A 15901-nucleotide genomic window follows, 5' to 3' on the forward strand; every position below is an offset into this window, starting at 1 on the left:
TCTCCTTTTGTAAATAAACCATCATAAAAAGTCATTCTGCCTTGAGTAATAATTTCGGTGACTACATTTTTATATATTTAGTCCAACTCTTTAATTTTTAACCCTTACAATATAGACGATTGATACTTACATCTTGAAGAAAGAAAGGGATTCTCTGAGGCAGAGATAAAGGAATGCATATTAAGCATAGAAGATGGACAGTGCAAAGACATGGAAATGAGAGAGGAAATATAATGTGATAAACAGAGAAAAGGGCAATTTGGCTGGATTTCAATGAGAAGGTAAATACTATTCAATTAGACTAGAAAAATAGGTTGAGATGAGCTTGTGAAGGGCTTTAAAAGATAAACAGTTGAGTTTGTATTTTATTCTAGGTGCAATAAGGAGTCCCAGAAATTAACTTATTAGGAAATAACTCAGTCAGACCTGCACTTCAGGAAACTCACTTTGCTAGCAACACGTAAAAATAGACTGGGTTGAAGAGATCATTAAGACAGAGGGAATTATTAGGAGAGTGTTATTATAATAATCTAGACAAGAGGAACTGAGCACCTGACCTAAGGCAGAGGTTGTGTGAGTAAAACACTGGTCAGATGTGAAAGATGTGTAGATAGAATATGCAAGACTTATAAACTACCTGGAAACATTGGGTGAGAGAAGAGTAAGAAGTCCAGGATAATGCTCCATAAGCTCCTAGAGGGTAGATCTGATAGCTTATTTATATCTACTTTCCTCAGTATTAGCCCAGTACACTATACATAGCAGTCTCTTAATAAAACTTTTAGAAAATTAAATAAACTATTGGCCACTTAAATTGAAAGGCTCGTTGTTCCTCACTATTACATAAGCATCAGCAAAACTACATGAAGTAAAAAGTATTAACTTACTTTGCCATAGTTTCTGCAGACAGGTCTTCAGAATTCTTGACTTTTGTCTCACCTAAAAAAATGCATATAAAAATGTTTTTCAGGAGCATCATGAAAAGTTAAAATATGTTCTTTTTTGAAGCTTTGACTCTAAAGAAATAAAATGGTGGCTCTACTGGGAAACAGGGAATTGCTATGTCATGGACATAACTTTTTGATAACTAAAAAAGTTTTGTTTATTGCTAGTATATCATATAAACATTTTACTTTCAAATTAACTTGCACTCAAGAAAATAAGAACTCATTTATCAATATCTTTTCTATAGTGAACATCACAAGAAGAAAAATGCTAATAAGACTAGCACTCTGAATAAATCACAAAATGGGAGGACCCAAGACATTTGGTAATTGATAAATCTTCTGACATTTAGGATTGTTCTGATTACATTGTATTATACCAAACAACTTGCTTACTAAAGTTACTCAAGTTACTCACTTACCATGACCCCTCAGATCCAGTGCCACAATTCGACACTGAATCCTGCTAATAATTGCTGTCTGTAGGGAAAAGAAAGAAAAGTAATTTGCAAGATGTATCAGAGTCTCAGATAACATTTTAATCCTCATGATTACAGGAAGTAACTTCCATAAATGATACTGAAAACATGATTTCATTTTTTGAAGTGTCTAGTTTTGTTTTGTTGAACTTCAAAGGCAGTGCCAGTAGAATAAAAACTCTAATAGGTACTATATCAAACTGCCAATTCATGAAGATGGTCTACTAAGGTATATCGTCTTGAATATATACACACATACATATACATGGTCAAATCACAGATCTTTTGAAGTACTGAAGTAGAAAATGTTTTGCCAAATTTAGAATAAGAAACTCCCAGGATAGGGGCTATAGGAGCTAGTACTATATGCTGATTCAAAACTCAATGAAAACTTACAATAAAATCATCAAAATTTGGTATATGTTTCTACATATATGAATACAACATATTTACAAATAGTTTGTTAAGAGGGAAGTCAATACCAATGATTCCATCTAAGACAAAACAAACTTCCCAATCCAAAAGGAAAGATAAAAAAGGGGGCCAGAAAGTGGCAGCTAGGTGGCTCAGTCGATTGAGAATAAGGCCTAGAAACAGGATGTCCTTGGTTCAAATCTGGCCTCAGACACTTCCTAGCTGTGTGACTCTGGGCAACTCACTTAACCCCCATTGTCTAGTTGTTACCACTCTTCTGCCTTGGAACTAATACACAGAATTGATTCTAAGATGGAAGGTAAGGGCTTAAAAAAAAATTTAATGCATTGAACAGAAAGAAATACAGAAACAGAGAAGTATAACAGTAATGTATGTGATTTATGTTATTTTTTTAAAAAGCAGGAAGCATAAAATGGAGATTTAGTGTCATATAAAATCCTCTCTGTGCCCTGCTATGTTTTATATATAGAAATACTTTCGGGGCGGGGGAGGTTAAGTTCAAAATTATTCATAAAAAGGAAAAGAATCACAGATCTTGAAAGTCAGATGTAAATCAGAAATTATCTTACTCATCCTGAGCCCATATTCTTCATACCCTCAGATGAATATGTGATGCTAGAATCACAAAAGCTCTGAATTTACCCAGTTCTTTAATATTCCCAAACCCAGAAACTATACCTCTTGGGAAATAGTGTACTATAGTGGATAAAGCATTGGAATGACAATCAAAGATCTGGCTTTTAGACCATCCTTAGCCACAATCATTTATGTGATCTTTAGTAAGTCACTTTGCATTTCTGGGTCTGTCTTTAGCTATAAAAAAAGGGAGAAGGGGAAAACTAAATGATCCTTGGATATTCCAGCTCTAAGACTATGATCCCCAAACTGCCTGGCTTTCACTATGTAAAAGCTGGAAGGAAATAATTATCTGAGTCAGGTTCACCCAGGACAAAGGAAATCTGGCAGAAATTCTCAATTCCTACAATAGTTTTATGTTATTGCTTTCAATACAATTCAGTGTTGTCTTCCTAATAGCACAAAAATGCCATCAACTTCTGTTGTCAGCAACTTACTTACAGTGAACACAGCCCAAGAGAGGGCAGAATGGCCTCCTCCATGCAGCAGCAGCAAGACTGGGCCCTCTGAACCACTCTTATAAATTCGAAAAGTGTATGAACAGTTAAAGATAATATTATTTCTATCTTTGGTTGTGTTTCTTTACACTTACCCACATCTATCTTTACAAATTATAGTAAAAAAGGTGACATTAAAAAAAAATCTCCTGGTGGCTGAAATATTGATCAGTTGAAAAAACTAATCAGAAGTAACTTGTCTTTAATTTGAAAATTTAACTGGGGGGCAGCTGAGTAACTCAGGAGATTGAGAATCAGGTCTAGAGATCCTGGGTTCAGATGTGACCACACACTTCCTAGCATGACACTGGGCAGGTTACTTAACCCCCTTTTGTCTACCCCTTACCATTCTTCTGCCTTGGAACCAATGCACAGTGTTGATTCTAAGAAAGAAATTAAAGAGGAAGGAAGGGAGGAGGGAGCAAGTAATGAAGGAAAGAGCTTTAACTGGGCAGAAGATTCTGATTTCTATAAGCAAGAGTACCATTTATTCACAAAAAGATCTTGAAATTTTTTCTATAGTACTTTTTAAGAGATATATTAAGCTCTGGAATTTAATGCCAATTTCTCTGTCCTAAACCAGAGACTAATCTAAAGAAACTGGTTTGAATTTATCAGTGACAATCATCATCACAGTAAACATGTACTCTGGGAAACAAATGCAAAGGAATAAACACAATATGAAGGTATTTTGGAAACTCAAAAGGATATATCTTTGCCGGTTTCATTCTCTACCACCACATCTTCCATGGACTCAAAGTATTGGTTCCAGGAAACAGGGGAAAAGTCTCGCTTTCTTCCAGGGCTGAAAAACAAACATTTCAGGTAAAATATTAAGAGGTGGAAAATTCTTTTTTTTTCAATAACAAGTGCTCCAAAATTCAGTTTTAATTGTTCTGTTATTTTTCCATTTATATTGTTGTAGCCAGCGTACTACTGTTTTGCTGGTTCTGCTTATTTTACTCCACATTAATTCACATATCTTCTCATGCTTCTACATTTTCATATTAAATTTCTTATGGGGAAGTAATATTCATTACCTCCACAAATCACAATGTCTTTAGTCATTTACTCTGTTCCCAGAGTAAATTTTCCTTAAGAAAAAATACTGTTATAAATATTTGGTGTATATAGGATCTTATTTTTTATCACTGACATTGTTGGGCAGAAAGTTTAATGGAATACTTTTTTTATGAAATTGATTCCTAACATTCTGAATGTAGTGCTTGCAAATTTGTTTTGTCCTGGAATTGAGAGTTAAATGTAATCCCTCCATATAATTATAGTTTTTAGAAATTAAAATTTCAATTAATACTGAAAATATATCTTGAACTTGTACAAAAATATTCATAGCTGCGCTCTTTGTGGTGGCCAAAAATTGGAAAACGAGGGGATGCCCATCAATTGGGGAATGGCTGAACAAACTGTGGTATATGTTGGTGATGGAATACTATTGTGCTCAAAGGAATAATAAAGTGGAGGATTTCCATGTGAACTGGAACAACCTCCAGGAAGTGATGCAGAGCGAGAGGAGCAGAACCAGGAGAACATTGTACACAGAGACAAACACACTGTGGTATCATCGAACGTAATGGACTTCTCCATTAGTGGTGGTGTAATGTCCCTGCACAATCTGCAGGGACCAAGGAGAAAAAAACACTATCCAAAAGCAGAGGACAAACTGAGGGAATAGAAACACCAAGGAAAAGCAACTGCCTGACTACAATGGCTGAGGGGACATGACAGAGGAAAGACTCGGAGCGAACACTCTGATGCAAATACTAACAACATGGCAATGGGTTCAAGTCAAGAACACATATGACACCAGTGGAATCACACGTCGGCCACGGGGGGTGGGAGGGAGGAAAAGAAAATGATCTTTGTCTTTAATGAAAAATGCATGGAAATGATCAAATAAAATACTATAAAATTAAAAAAAAAAAAAAAAAAAAAGAAAATATATCTTGAGAGGCAGCCAGATGGCTCAGTGGATAGACATGCCTGAAGAGAGAAGGTCCTGGGATCAAGTGTGGCCTCAGATACTTCTTAGCTGAATGACTCTGGGCAAGTCACCTAACCTCCATTGTCTAATCCTTACCATTCTTCAGCCTTATACTTAGTAGTGATTCTAAGTCGGAAGGTAAAGGAGGGAGGGGGGAGGAGAGGGAGAGGGAGACAGGGAGACGGAGAGATGGAGAGACGGAGAAGGAGAGAGAGAGAGAGAGAGAGAGAGAGAGAGAGAGAGAGAGAGAGAGAGAGAGAGAGAGAGAGAGAGAGAGAGAGAGAGAGAGAGAGAGAGAGAGAGAGAGAGAGAGAGAGAGAGAGAGAGAGAGAGAGAGAGAGAGAAAGAGAGAGAGAGAGAGAAAGGAAGAAAATATATCTTGATATGGCATTGCTATTACAGATAAATTTTCCTGATTCCAATGACATATCACACACAGTTTAAACATATAGGTTAGAACATTTTTAATTATAATCTGCTGTTTTATCCCAATTAATTGATCAAAAAGGTTTTCACATGTATATACAATTCTCCATACCACCATATTATCTACAAGTGAAACCAAGAGAAGTTGCTTTGTATATAATTTACCAAGCATGAGCTTGATTATTTCTCTATCTATACTAATATGCCCTCAACAGAATTTGGCTATTTACACTTTAGCAATAATGTGAACAACCTATAAAATTCAAGTTACCTTTTTAATGTCAAAGGCTTTTTTGTAATTTATTTTAAAAACAATGTACACTCTTTCTGAATGCATACTTTCAAGATGTCATTTCAATGTGTTTTCATCTATCTGGAATTAAAGCATTCTTACAGAGAAAATGAAGCGGTCTTTCCTCTCTATTAGTAATAGTATCTGTCACATCCTGCAAATTAGCAAAGCTAAGAAGAGATGAGGATAGTTAATTTTGGAGGGGCCGAAGAAAGATAAGACAAACTAATGCACTGCTGATGGAGCAATTTGGAATTATGTGATGGAAGTGAATAAAACATCTGTTCTATAACTCAGGAATCCAATTGTTAGGAACACACCTCAAAGAGGTCAAAAGATAAAAGGCAGGACCCATATATATCAAAAATACTATAGCAGTATTTTTAGCAGTAGCAAAAAACTACAAACAGTAGATGGTTATTAATTATTACTGTTGTGTAAGAAATGTTGGATATGATGAATAACAAAAAGTATGGGATGACATAAACTGATGCAAAATGAAGTAAAACTAGGGAACAACAATCTAATAACTACAACCATGTAAATGGAAGGAACAAGAAAAAAAATCAAAACTGAATTCTGTGAAATTACAATGACCAAGCTTGGCTCTAAATAAGAGATTCAAAAGAACACATTTCGTCCTTCTTTGCAGGTGAGAAACTATGAGCATCCTACACACCGGAAAATGTCAGGTTTTATCTGCTGTGTTTGTTTCTTAGTTTTTCTAATTGGTTTCATTTCTTTTTTATTCTTTGTTAATAAGGGGTGGCTGTAGGGCTGTGATGGAGATATATTTGGAAATATAGGTGATGTAAAACCTAAAGAACTCAAAATTTTTTAAAAAATAACAGTAAGCAAATGCTTAGATCAAGGGTGGAAATTGAAAAAAGGCTACTTAGTTTTAGCAATTAAGATTCACATGCTGAGGCAGCAAGATGGCTCAACATATAGAGCCAGGCCTGGAAACAGGAGGTCCTGGATTCCTAGTAATATGATCTTGGGGATGTTACTTAACCCACCCACCCACCCCCCTCTGCCTAGTCTTTACCACACTTTTGCCTTGGAATCAATGGTTAGTATCGATTCTAAGACAGAGAATAAGGATTTTTTTAAAAAAAGAATATGCCGTTTGGCTAAAACAGATATTTGTTTTGTATATCTCTACATATTTGTAATAGGTTTTATTTTTTCTTGTTTTCTTAATTGATGAAGGAAGGGAAGACTTTGGGACTTAAAACAAAACTTTTAGTAATTTAAAATTTTTTACCAAGGAGACACTAAGTCAGTATAGAAACCAAAAGGGGATGGTGTGATAGTGTTCTAGAGCTAATGACTAGTTACTTTAGAAGGAATTTCTCTTTAAGTGATGCTAATTATAAGCCACAGAGTTTCTGTGGTCCAAGCAAGGGCTTCTCTAGCTGTTGAATGTAAAACCCATGAACATAAAGCTCTGTTGTCTTGAAGAAATGTGAGTAAAGAACAAATGAAATTCAGGCACCAGAGAATTGCTCATACTTGGTATGGAATATTCTTAGCTTCTCTCCTGCATATTCCATCTCTCACCTAATTGAATTTTTTTTTCAATTTATTTTTTTGACAAATGCAAGTCTGAAATGTAAAGAACAAGAAGAGAAAACCTTTCTATAAGCATCTTCAGCAAAATCTTTCGGATTTTTGGGTCAGGTATTTCTAAATTTATATCCTCTCTCTAATTCTGCTTCTGGAAATGCTTAACTTCAACGCTTAACTCAGGTATTCTTCTTGCTACCTTTCCCAATATGCCCAGGTGCTAGCTGATAGTTGTTTTTTCCCCTTTTAAAATTATCTTATATTTATAGATAGAGCACTGGGTTAGACTAATTTTAAATGCTCCCTCAAACAGTTTTCTATCTATATGACTCCAGGCAAGTCCCTTAATCTCTCAGTTTCAGCATTTCAACACGTGGTTATTGTGGAGTTAAAATTAAAATGTACATGTAAAGCATTTTATAAACTTTAAAGCCCTCTATTTAACTGCTCTTGTTATTTACATTTTTGTATTAACCAGGATGAGGAGGGATATGAGGATTAAATACTCCTTTATCTGGAAGTATTTTCTATATGATCTTGAATAAAACCTGGAAGATGCACTTTCTGATACCCCTAGTTAGTTAGTGCCTTCCCTTTGTTGATTATCTCCAGTTTATTCTCTCTATATATACTCTTAATTGCTAAAACTTAATAGTCTTTTCTCAGTTCTCACCTTTGATCTGGCCATAGCTTTTGAAACTGTTAATTGCTGCCTTCTCCTTAATACTCTCTTCTCTTTTGCTTTTTGTGGCATTGCTTTCTACTGGTTCTCCTCTTATTTGTACCTGTTAATCATGGATGTTCCCTCAAGGTTCTTGTCCTGGTTGTTCCTTCATTTGTCTTTTTACTATTTCATTTGGTGATCTCCTCAGATCCCATGGATTCAATCATCTCCATGCAAATGATTCTCAGATTGAAATACAGTCCTATATACAGTAATATATCTCCTGACCTCCAGTTTATAACCACCTACCTATTGGACATCCCAAACTGGAGGAAGATAGGAGATTCATTTATCCTCAACCCACTTGGGAAACAGATATAGAAAGACCACTAAGTCACAAAACAATTAGAACCTTTCAACCTATAGGTAGACTAAATTATAATGTTGTAAAAGTATTTATGCATTTGGCTTGATAGAAATTTATTGTTTAATTAGAATGTTTTGTAGGGTTTTTTTTTATGAAGCATTATGCAGGTTTTATGCCTTTTCTCTATGATTATCTTTAACTTAATCAGCTTGTATCTTACTTGTACAAAATTGTTTGCATACTGACCCCCTCATTGTGATTGTGTGATTGTGAGGAAGAACCTTAAGGACAGAATATGGTTTTGTATTTCTTTGTATCTCCAGCACTTGTTGTGTCTGGCATACTATAAGCAATTAATAATGCTTGTTGACTTGATTTGTTAGGTTTAGTCATTTGTTATTACTATTACTGGTATTGCACTTCTTCCTCCTTGTCCCCTTTGAAAAAGCAATCAAGTATAATGACATGTAATATATTAACATGGATGAGCGATGATATCCCCAAATGATCAGGAACTGAAAATGTTTGCTATGAGGTGAAATGTAGCACTAACTCCAATAATTTCCCAGAGAAATTACAGATAGTTACCACATCTTTTAAGAGGGAACAGAATGTTTTACTATCATTTATTCTAGAGATACTATAATAGTTTGAGAGAAATTGTGATGATAAAGGCAGTGAGAACTAAAAACTTCCTGAGAGAATCATTTTAATTATTATCTTGCAAAGAAACATGAAGAGAAATTTCAAGATTTTTGTATCCAGAGCGATAAATGGTGTGAAAATTGAGAAGTCAGCATAGCAGTGATGGGTAGAGGTAACTTGTTGCTATGATTGATCTTAAAGCTGATACACTGTAAATAATTATTTGCCTTTGTTTTACTATGTCACACTGTTAATTAATTGAATAGTGAATAATCTTGATGTTTGTTTAAGCCCAGTAAAGGGGTTGATAGAGATGAGCAAAATTTAAACAAAAAGAGGTTTGTCCAATTAAGTAACTGACTGGACAGGAACTCAGGACTAATTGATTAATGAACTATTATAATTTTAACAAATTATGAAGTAATATCAGAACATACCCCTTGACTGCCTTGGAACCCAAGTTATGAATAAATAAAAAAGAGCCAGAAGCAGAGAGGTAAAGAGCTCACCGTAATTATACATAATGAGGTGACGTGGGTCTGTCTGATCTACAGTATGGAAATTTAGAGAAAGGATTTCTGGTCAAGAGCAATACCTGAATGGTTCAAAAAATCCAATGAGAAATTCTAGTGACTTCTTCCACCCTAGAATTGAATAAGATGGTAAGCTAGATGTCTAAGGAGAATAGGAAAGGGGGATAGTGAATTCTTGCCCAGCATAACCAGAGATATAGAGATTACAAGGTTCTGTGTCTAGGAGGCAGCAAAAGTGCAAAATTGCTTCTGCACTTCCCAAAGAAAGCCCCAGTCAGTGGTCAGAATGCCTCCCTGAAACAGCCAGGGCCTTCAGAAAAGGCCCTGAAAATGCAACACTCTGAATCTCAAAGATCCAGGAAGGTGTAAACCCAGGAAGTGGAGATCAGTGCAAGAATCGAGGGTGATACCACTCAGAGCTGACAACCCTACTCAAAACAAAACAACAACAACAAAACAGCAGGAGGGAATAGCATGGCCTTGATGTAAACCCAGTTCAGGAAATAAGAGTAGAAATTAGTAAATCAAAGAAAACATCAATCAGGATAGAAAATGATTGCAAAAATAAAGCTCCCTCTAAAGAATGGGGTAACACTTAACAAGCTACAAATAAGGACTCAAAGGGGAAAAAATGAAATTTTTCTCAAGAACTACATGAATACCAAGAAAAAAAGGAAGCAAGAGGTAAACAATAAAAGATGTTAAGAAAAGAATTAGTAGGGAAATTGTTAGCTTAAAAGTTCATCTGGAAAACAAGTCAAAGAAAAAGTATTTAAGAAACTCCTTAAAAAACATGATTATAAAATAAAGTCATTTTTTAAAATAAAGTCATCATTTGCCAAGAAATAATAGGGCCAGCTTTGGAATTAGGAAGAAGACTACTAAATTCAATTTCTGCCTCTAAGACTGTTTCCCCTATTAACTTCAACAGAGTAGTCTCTTAGGCTATGTTGGGAAGTCATTTCTATGAAGGGTGGAATTGACTGACTAAAGTAAATTTAGCAACATAAAAAAGAATCAAATTTTGGTAAAGAAGCCAAGACTGTAATCAAGGTAGCTATCCATCTTTACAAGGCAATGTAGTATAGTAGAAAGAATGCAGAATTAGGAATTATAACCTAGGTTCAAATCCCATTAGTGTGTCTCCTCTTTTCTGAGGTTTAGCTTTTTTTCATCTATAAAGGCAGAAGCGATGACTAGATCACTAAGATCTTCCAGTTATAGATACTATGATGTAGGTAATACAAGTATCATTTTCCCTCTACATCATTCCCTATAAGGAGAGAGTATGGTGTCCAGAACTAAGGAAGTGAAGAGAGCTATTGTACTCGGCTGAATTTTATGAGAAAACAGACACTGCTCTCAAGAGAAGGTAACTACCTCCAAGATCAGAAGGCAAATCAAGTGGTAGTGCCAGATCCCCTAAATCTAGTATTCTTTTCCTATATACTATGCTTTCTGTCTAAGAAGAGAAAAAACACTAGTTAAGACAAAAAATTTTATTCTCGGAAAACACAGAAACAGAGAAGACAAAGACAAATATAGACAGTAAGGGGGTGTAATTTCTGGGAATGTAGCTATGTAACTACCAACAAAACTAAAAATTGAACTGCAAAACCCTGGGTAGGAAACTTGTCCTAGAAATAGTTTATTTTAGTAAATCCAACAAAAATCATGAGAGGACTAAAAAATGGTAAACACAACAACCAAAATAAGCTTTTTGGGAGTAAGGTGAGGAAGAAATAATGGGAAAAAGAGAAGAGACAATGTTGCACTGATGTGAACTGCACAATAATAATAATTAGCCTAATAATAAGCTTGAGAGGTTTTGAGCAAATCATATTCACTCTTTATAGGATCATGGAGTTGGAAGGAATCTAGGTCATCTAGTCCAACCCACAAATGTGTGAATAAAGATGGTCAAATATTCTGAGAGATGTCAACTGAGAAGGGCAATTGCTCTCTGAAGCTTTTCATTCAAACTGTTAATTAATAAATTATAATTTATAATAAAGACTCCGTCTACTCCAAGTGTTCTAAACAACCTATTTTGTGTCATAGACACTTTTGGCAATCTGATGAAGCCTGTGGACCATATCACAGAATAATGTTTTTTAGATGCCTAAAATAAAGTATATAGGCTTGCAAAAAACTCAATAAATTATATTAAAATATAACTATAAGACTATTTTTTTTAAGTTTCTGGACTTAACAATCCCTGTTCTACTCCAATAAGACTATTCCTGAGAACCCCTTAGGTATGACATATGACAGATGAACAACATTTTACACTAGAAGTATTCTAAGACCTTGTGTTGAAAAACCTTTTCCTTTCCAGGCAAATCAATTAACACCTCAAGGCATCAGTTTCTTCATTTGTAAAATGAGGCCTGGCTCTCTTCAAATTCCCTTCAATGAGGCCTGGCTCTCTTCAAATTCCTTTCCAATTCTAAATCCTATGTAAAAGACACCATAAAATGAATCTTACCAAAGAAACGCAATATTGTCCTCTTGTTTTGACAAGCTTTTAACGGTGAAATTTTCACCTAAATATTCATCTGCATCATATTGCAAAAGGAATTCTACCAAAAGAACTGAACTAATAATCAGGATAAGTGAGTTCTAGTTCGATCTCTGCAACTAACTTACCATGTAACCTCAAAAGGTAGAGTGTCCAGAACTAAAGAGGTAAATGTCAATCAATCAGTCAGCAAGTATTTATTAAGTGCCAGGCTCTAGGGATACAAACACAACAAATTTAATAACCCCTACTTGCAAGGAACTTCCATTCTATGGAACAGACTAGTGGGTTTATAAATCTATAAAACATAAATATAAAGTTAATAAAAATATCTAAAAGGAGTTGGGAAGGCATTCGCAGTTAAGAGATAAAACAGAGGATCAGAAAAGACTTCACATAGAAATGCATAAAACACAATCATCTCATCATACTCTGTCCTATTCAGACTACATCTGGTATACTGGTGTCTGGGCACCACATTTCAAGGAAATTGATTAATTGGAAAGTCAAGTACAAACCACCCTAGAATCAGGTGAAGGAACTGAGGAATATTTGGTCTGGAGAAGAAACTAATAGGATATAAGCTCCTTTTAAGAGCAAGGATTGTTTGGCTTGCTTGTATGTGTATTTGAAGTAACTGATACCTAATAAATTCTTTATCTAACAAGCAATATTGTCTTTAAGTTAAAATATACAAAGAGATATATAATATATATAGAAATAAAATACATATAAATGTTATATATATATATGTATATTTACACACACACACACACACACACACACACACACACACACACACATACACACACACACACACACACACACACACACACACACACACACACACACACTCTTAGGTTTTTCCTATTTAGTCCAAGTGGACAGATCTAAGACAGAGACTTAGTTCTTAAGCTTCTGGAATGTGAGAGCTGTTATGTTTCATCCTTTTATCCCCAGGACAAAACTGTATCCCATTCAATACCTGCTACTTGGTTGGGATTTGAGGGAATGAAGATGATTTGTTTTTGTAAAGATTTTAAACAGTTAAAGATGACATACTTAAGAGACCTAGATTATACTCTTTTGGTTTATTAGCCATCAAATAGGATGCTTCTCTCAATAATTTTATGTTAACAACCAATAAAACAGCAGAACAGCAATGTTATTACTATATACTATACAAGGCTTTAGAGTGTTTAGAGATTCTAAGATCAAAGGGGCTTTTAAAATAAAAAGTCTTCTTGAAAACTAGGGATAGAAAGGGTACTCTTTACTCTGTCACTTAAAATGAAAGCTATTTCAGCAAATGACTGAAAGATCAAATTACTTGATGAAAGCTACTTTTAAATAGGCACTTCCATCTTTCCATGGAACATCCAATCTGTACAGTAAAACTGTATCACAGTATGTTTTTTCTTAAAGTGAAAAGATCAGACAAATTCTTTAAGCCACAGGAAAAGTGTAGACAGTTCTGCCACAGGAAAAAGTATAGACAATTCTGTCCTAAAGTTAGAAAAATCCCCAGTCTCTATGACCCTTCTAAAAGGGCAAAAGAGAACAACTAATTGCTGCTGGAACAAACACTAGATTTGTATTTGTATGTAATTTTTAAAATATTGTCTCTCCCATTAAATGATAAGCTCCTTGAAAGCAGGATTTTTGCCTTTCTTGGTATAAGCAGAGCATGGTACATAATAACTACTTAATATGTTTATTGACTACTGACTTGCCCAAGTTCATACAACACAAAATATAGTCAGGGAGACCTGAGTTCAAATTCTGTTATGAGACATTTGCTAATTGTGTAATCCTGAGCAAGTCACTTAATCACTCTGTGCTTCAATTTCTGATTTTGTAAAATGGGGGAGATAATAGTATCTGCTTCACAGAGTTTGTGAGGTTGGAATGAGTTAACATATATATATAAAAGTCCTCTGTAAAACTTAAAAGCACCATATAAACTATATATTACACATACAACTACTTAGTGCCAAAGTCAAGACTCCAACCCAAATCTTCTAACTCTAAGTCTAGTGTTCTTTATGCTACACAATGGTGTCTAATCAAGGAAAGGACATTGTACACTGGCAGATACAATATGACACCAGCAGCACATTTTGGTATATTAAATATACTTAAGGACTAAAATCAATTGCAAGCTCTAGATACAGTCTGAAGCATTCAAGAAATCAATTTTTTCAACACAACCTGGCATTCTATCTATTTCTTGAGAACCTACTATATCAGAGATAACTAGGTAGTACAGTGAGTAATAGTTCTGGAATTAGGAAGATCTGAGTTGAAATCCCACTTCAAGTCCTAGTTGTGTGACTTTCAGCAAATCACAACTTCTAGGCTTCATTTTCCTCATCTGTAAAATGGAGATAGTATTGCCTAAGGCAGAGGGCTGTTGTGAGGCTCAAATAAGACATGTAAAATGCTTTGCAAATTCTTCTTTTTTTTAAACTCTTACCTTCCATCTTAGAATTAATACTATACATTGGTTCCAAGACAGAAAAGTGGTAAGGGCTAGACAATGGGGATTAAGTGACTTGCCCAGGGTCACACAACTAAGGAAGTGTCTGAAACCAGAGTTGATCCCAGGCCCTCCCCTCTTAGATCTGGCACTCAATCCACTGAGTTACCTAGCTACCCCATTGCTTTGCAAGTCTTAAAGCTACATATAAATACTATCTATATTATTATTATTACTATAGAGAAAGACTTGTACTGGGTGCTGATGGAATACAGAGATGAATTCAAGAGATGACACTAGGGTTTATGCTTGGATTTATGTGACTAGTAAAAAGGGGAATAACACAACACTAAAGTAATAAAAGATCTTTAAAGAGTTCACAGGAAAAAGGCAATCGCTTAAAACTTAAAACTGGATAAAGGAGACAAGTGTTTCCACTTGTCTTACACTAGTAGTTAACATTTGCCACAAACAATAATTAGCTTCCCATAGATAGCTAGCTGAAATTCAATTCAACAAATACATATCTATAAAGTGCTTTTCATATATATGTATATAAACATATATGTGTATAAAATATACATATAATATGTATATGACTCTGTGCTTGATGTTAAGGATACAAGGATGAAAAAAATGGAATGGTCCCTTTTTCATAGTTTACAATCTATGAAAGCACTAATACATGTACCCAAATATCTATACATCAGTCTTATGATCAAAATGATACCTCATGGGATATTAGTTAAAATTATTTTTCTAACAATTATATTTAGAATATGCAAAATATCAGCCTTTATGATGGGCATGCCAAAAGAAGCTTTCAGGTTTGCACTTTAAAACCATCCAGTAATAAATATCTAATAGTCAACTAGTTTTTCTTCTAACTTAAGTGACCTTGTCCTTCTAAGTTACTATGAAATTGCATTTTAACTCCCTTTATCCTTGTGCATGTAAGTACTGCATTAATCTAGAATGTGGGAGGAAAGGAGGCATTTCTAAGGGCTATGCTTTGCCTTTGCTTCCAGTAGCCCAAGTTTGTTCTTTAAGTATTTGTTGAAGAAATCTTTCCAAATTTATCATACATTTTCTGTTTCCTTCAATAGTGTTACTTGGTATAATTCAAACTATATTTGATTCTTTGCTGTCATGTGAACATCCATTACTGGTTGACTCTATAATATAGTCTCGCGTATACGTTAGTTAGTCTTCCTCTCCTCTCCATTTTATACCATGAACTATCATGGTGTTTGCCTATAATACATCCCTACTGACCTATTTTGCTATACAAAATAACCAAGTTTGTTAATTATTTTAAATTTAACTTTTTTTGAAAGAGTGAATAAGGATATGTGTTCTTTGGGGCCTTATCTTGGTTATTCAAATGTGTAACTTTAGTGCTAGAAGGCTCC

The 15901-nt window shown here is 34.7% G+C and overlaps 1 protein-coding gene across 1 annotated transcript in view; it reads right to left on the reverse strand.

The window, feature by feature from the left end:
* Nucleotides 1–15901, reverse strand: part of PPME1 (protein phosphatase methylesterase 1) — a 59018-nt gene that overhangs the window by 39207 nt on the left and 3910 nt on the right. Inside the window, exons 2-5 of the mRNA XM_056794990.1 lie at nucleotides 3702–3796; nucleotides 2936–3027; nucleotides 1367–1424; nucleotides 888–939 (exon numbers count right to left, since the gene is read on the reverse strand). Coding sequence (XP_056650968.1) covers nucleotides 888–939; nucleotides 1367–1424; nucleotides 2936–3027; nucleotides 3702–3796 — 297 coding nt within the window. The remainder of the gene's footprint in view (nucleotides 1–887; nucleotides 940–1366; nucleotides 1425–2935; nucleotides 3028–3701; nucleotides 3797–15901) is intronic.

This window comes from Monodelphis domestica, chromosome 4 (genome assembly GCF_027887165.1).
Source record: "Monodelphis domestica isolate mMonDom1 chromosome 4, mMonDom1.pri, whole genome shotgun sequence".
NCBI classification, from domain to species: Eukaryota; Metazoa; Chordata; class Mammalia; order Didelphimorphia; family Didelphidae; genus Monodelphis; species Monodelphis domestica.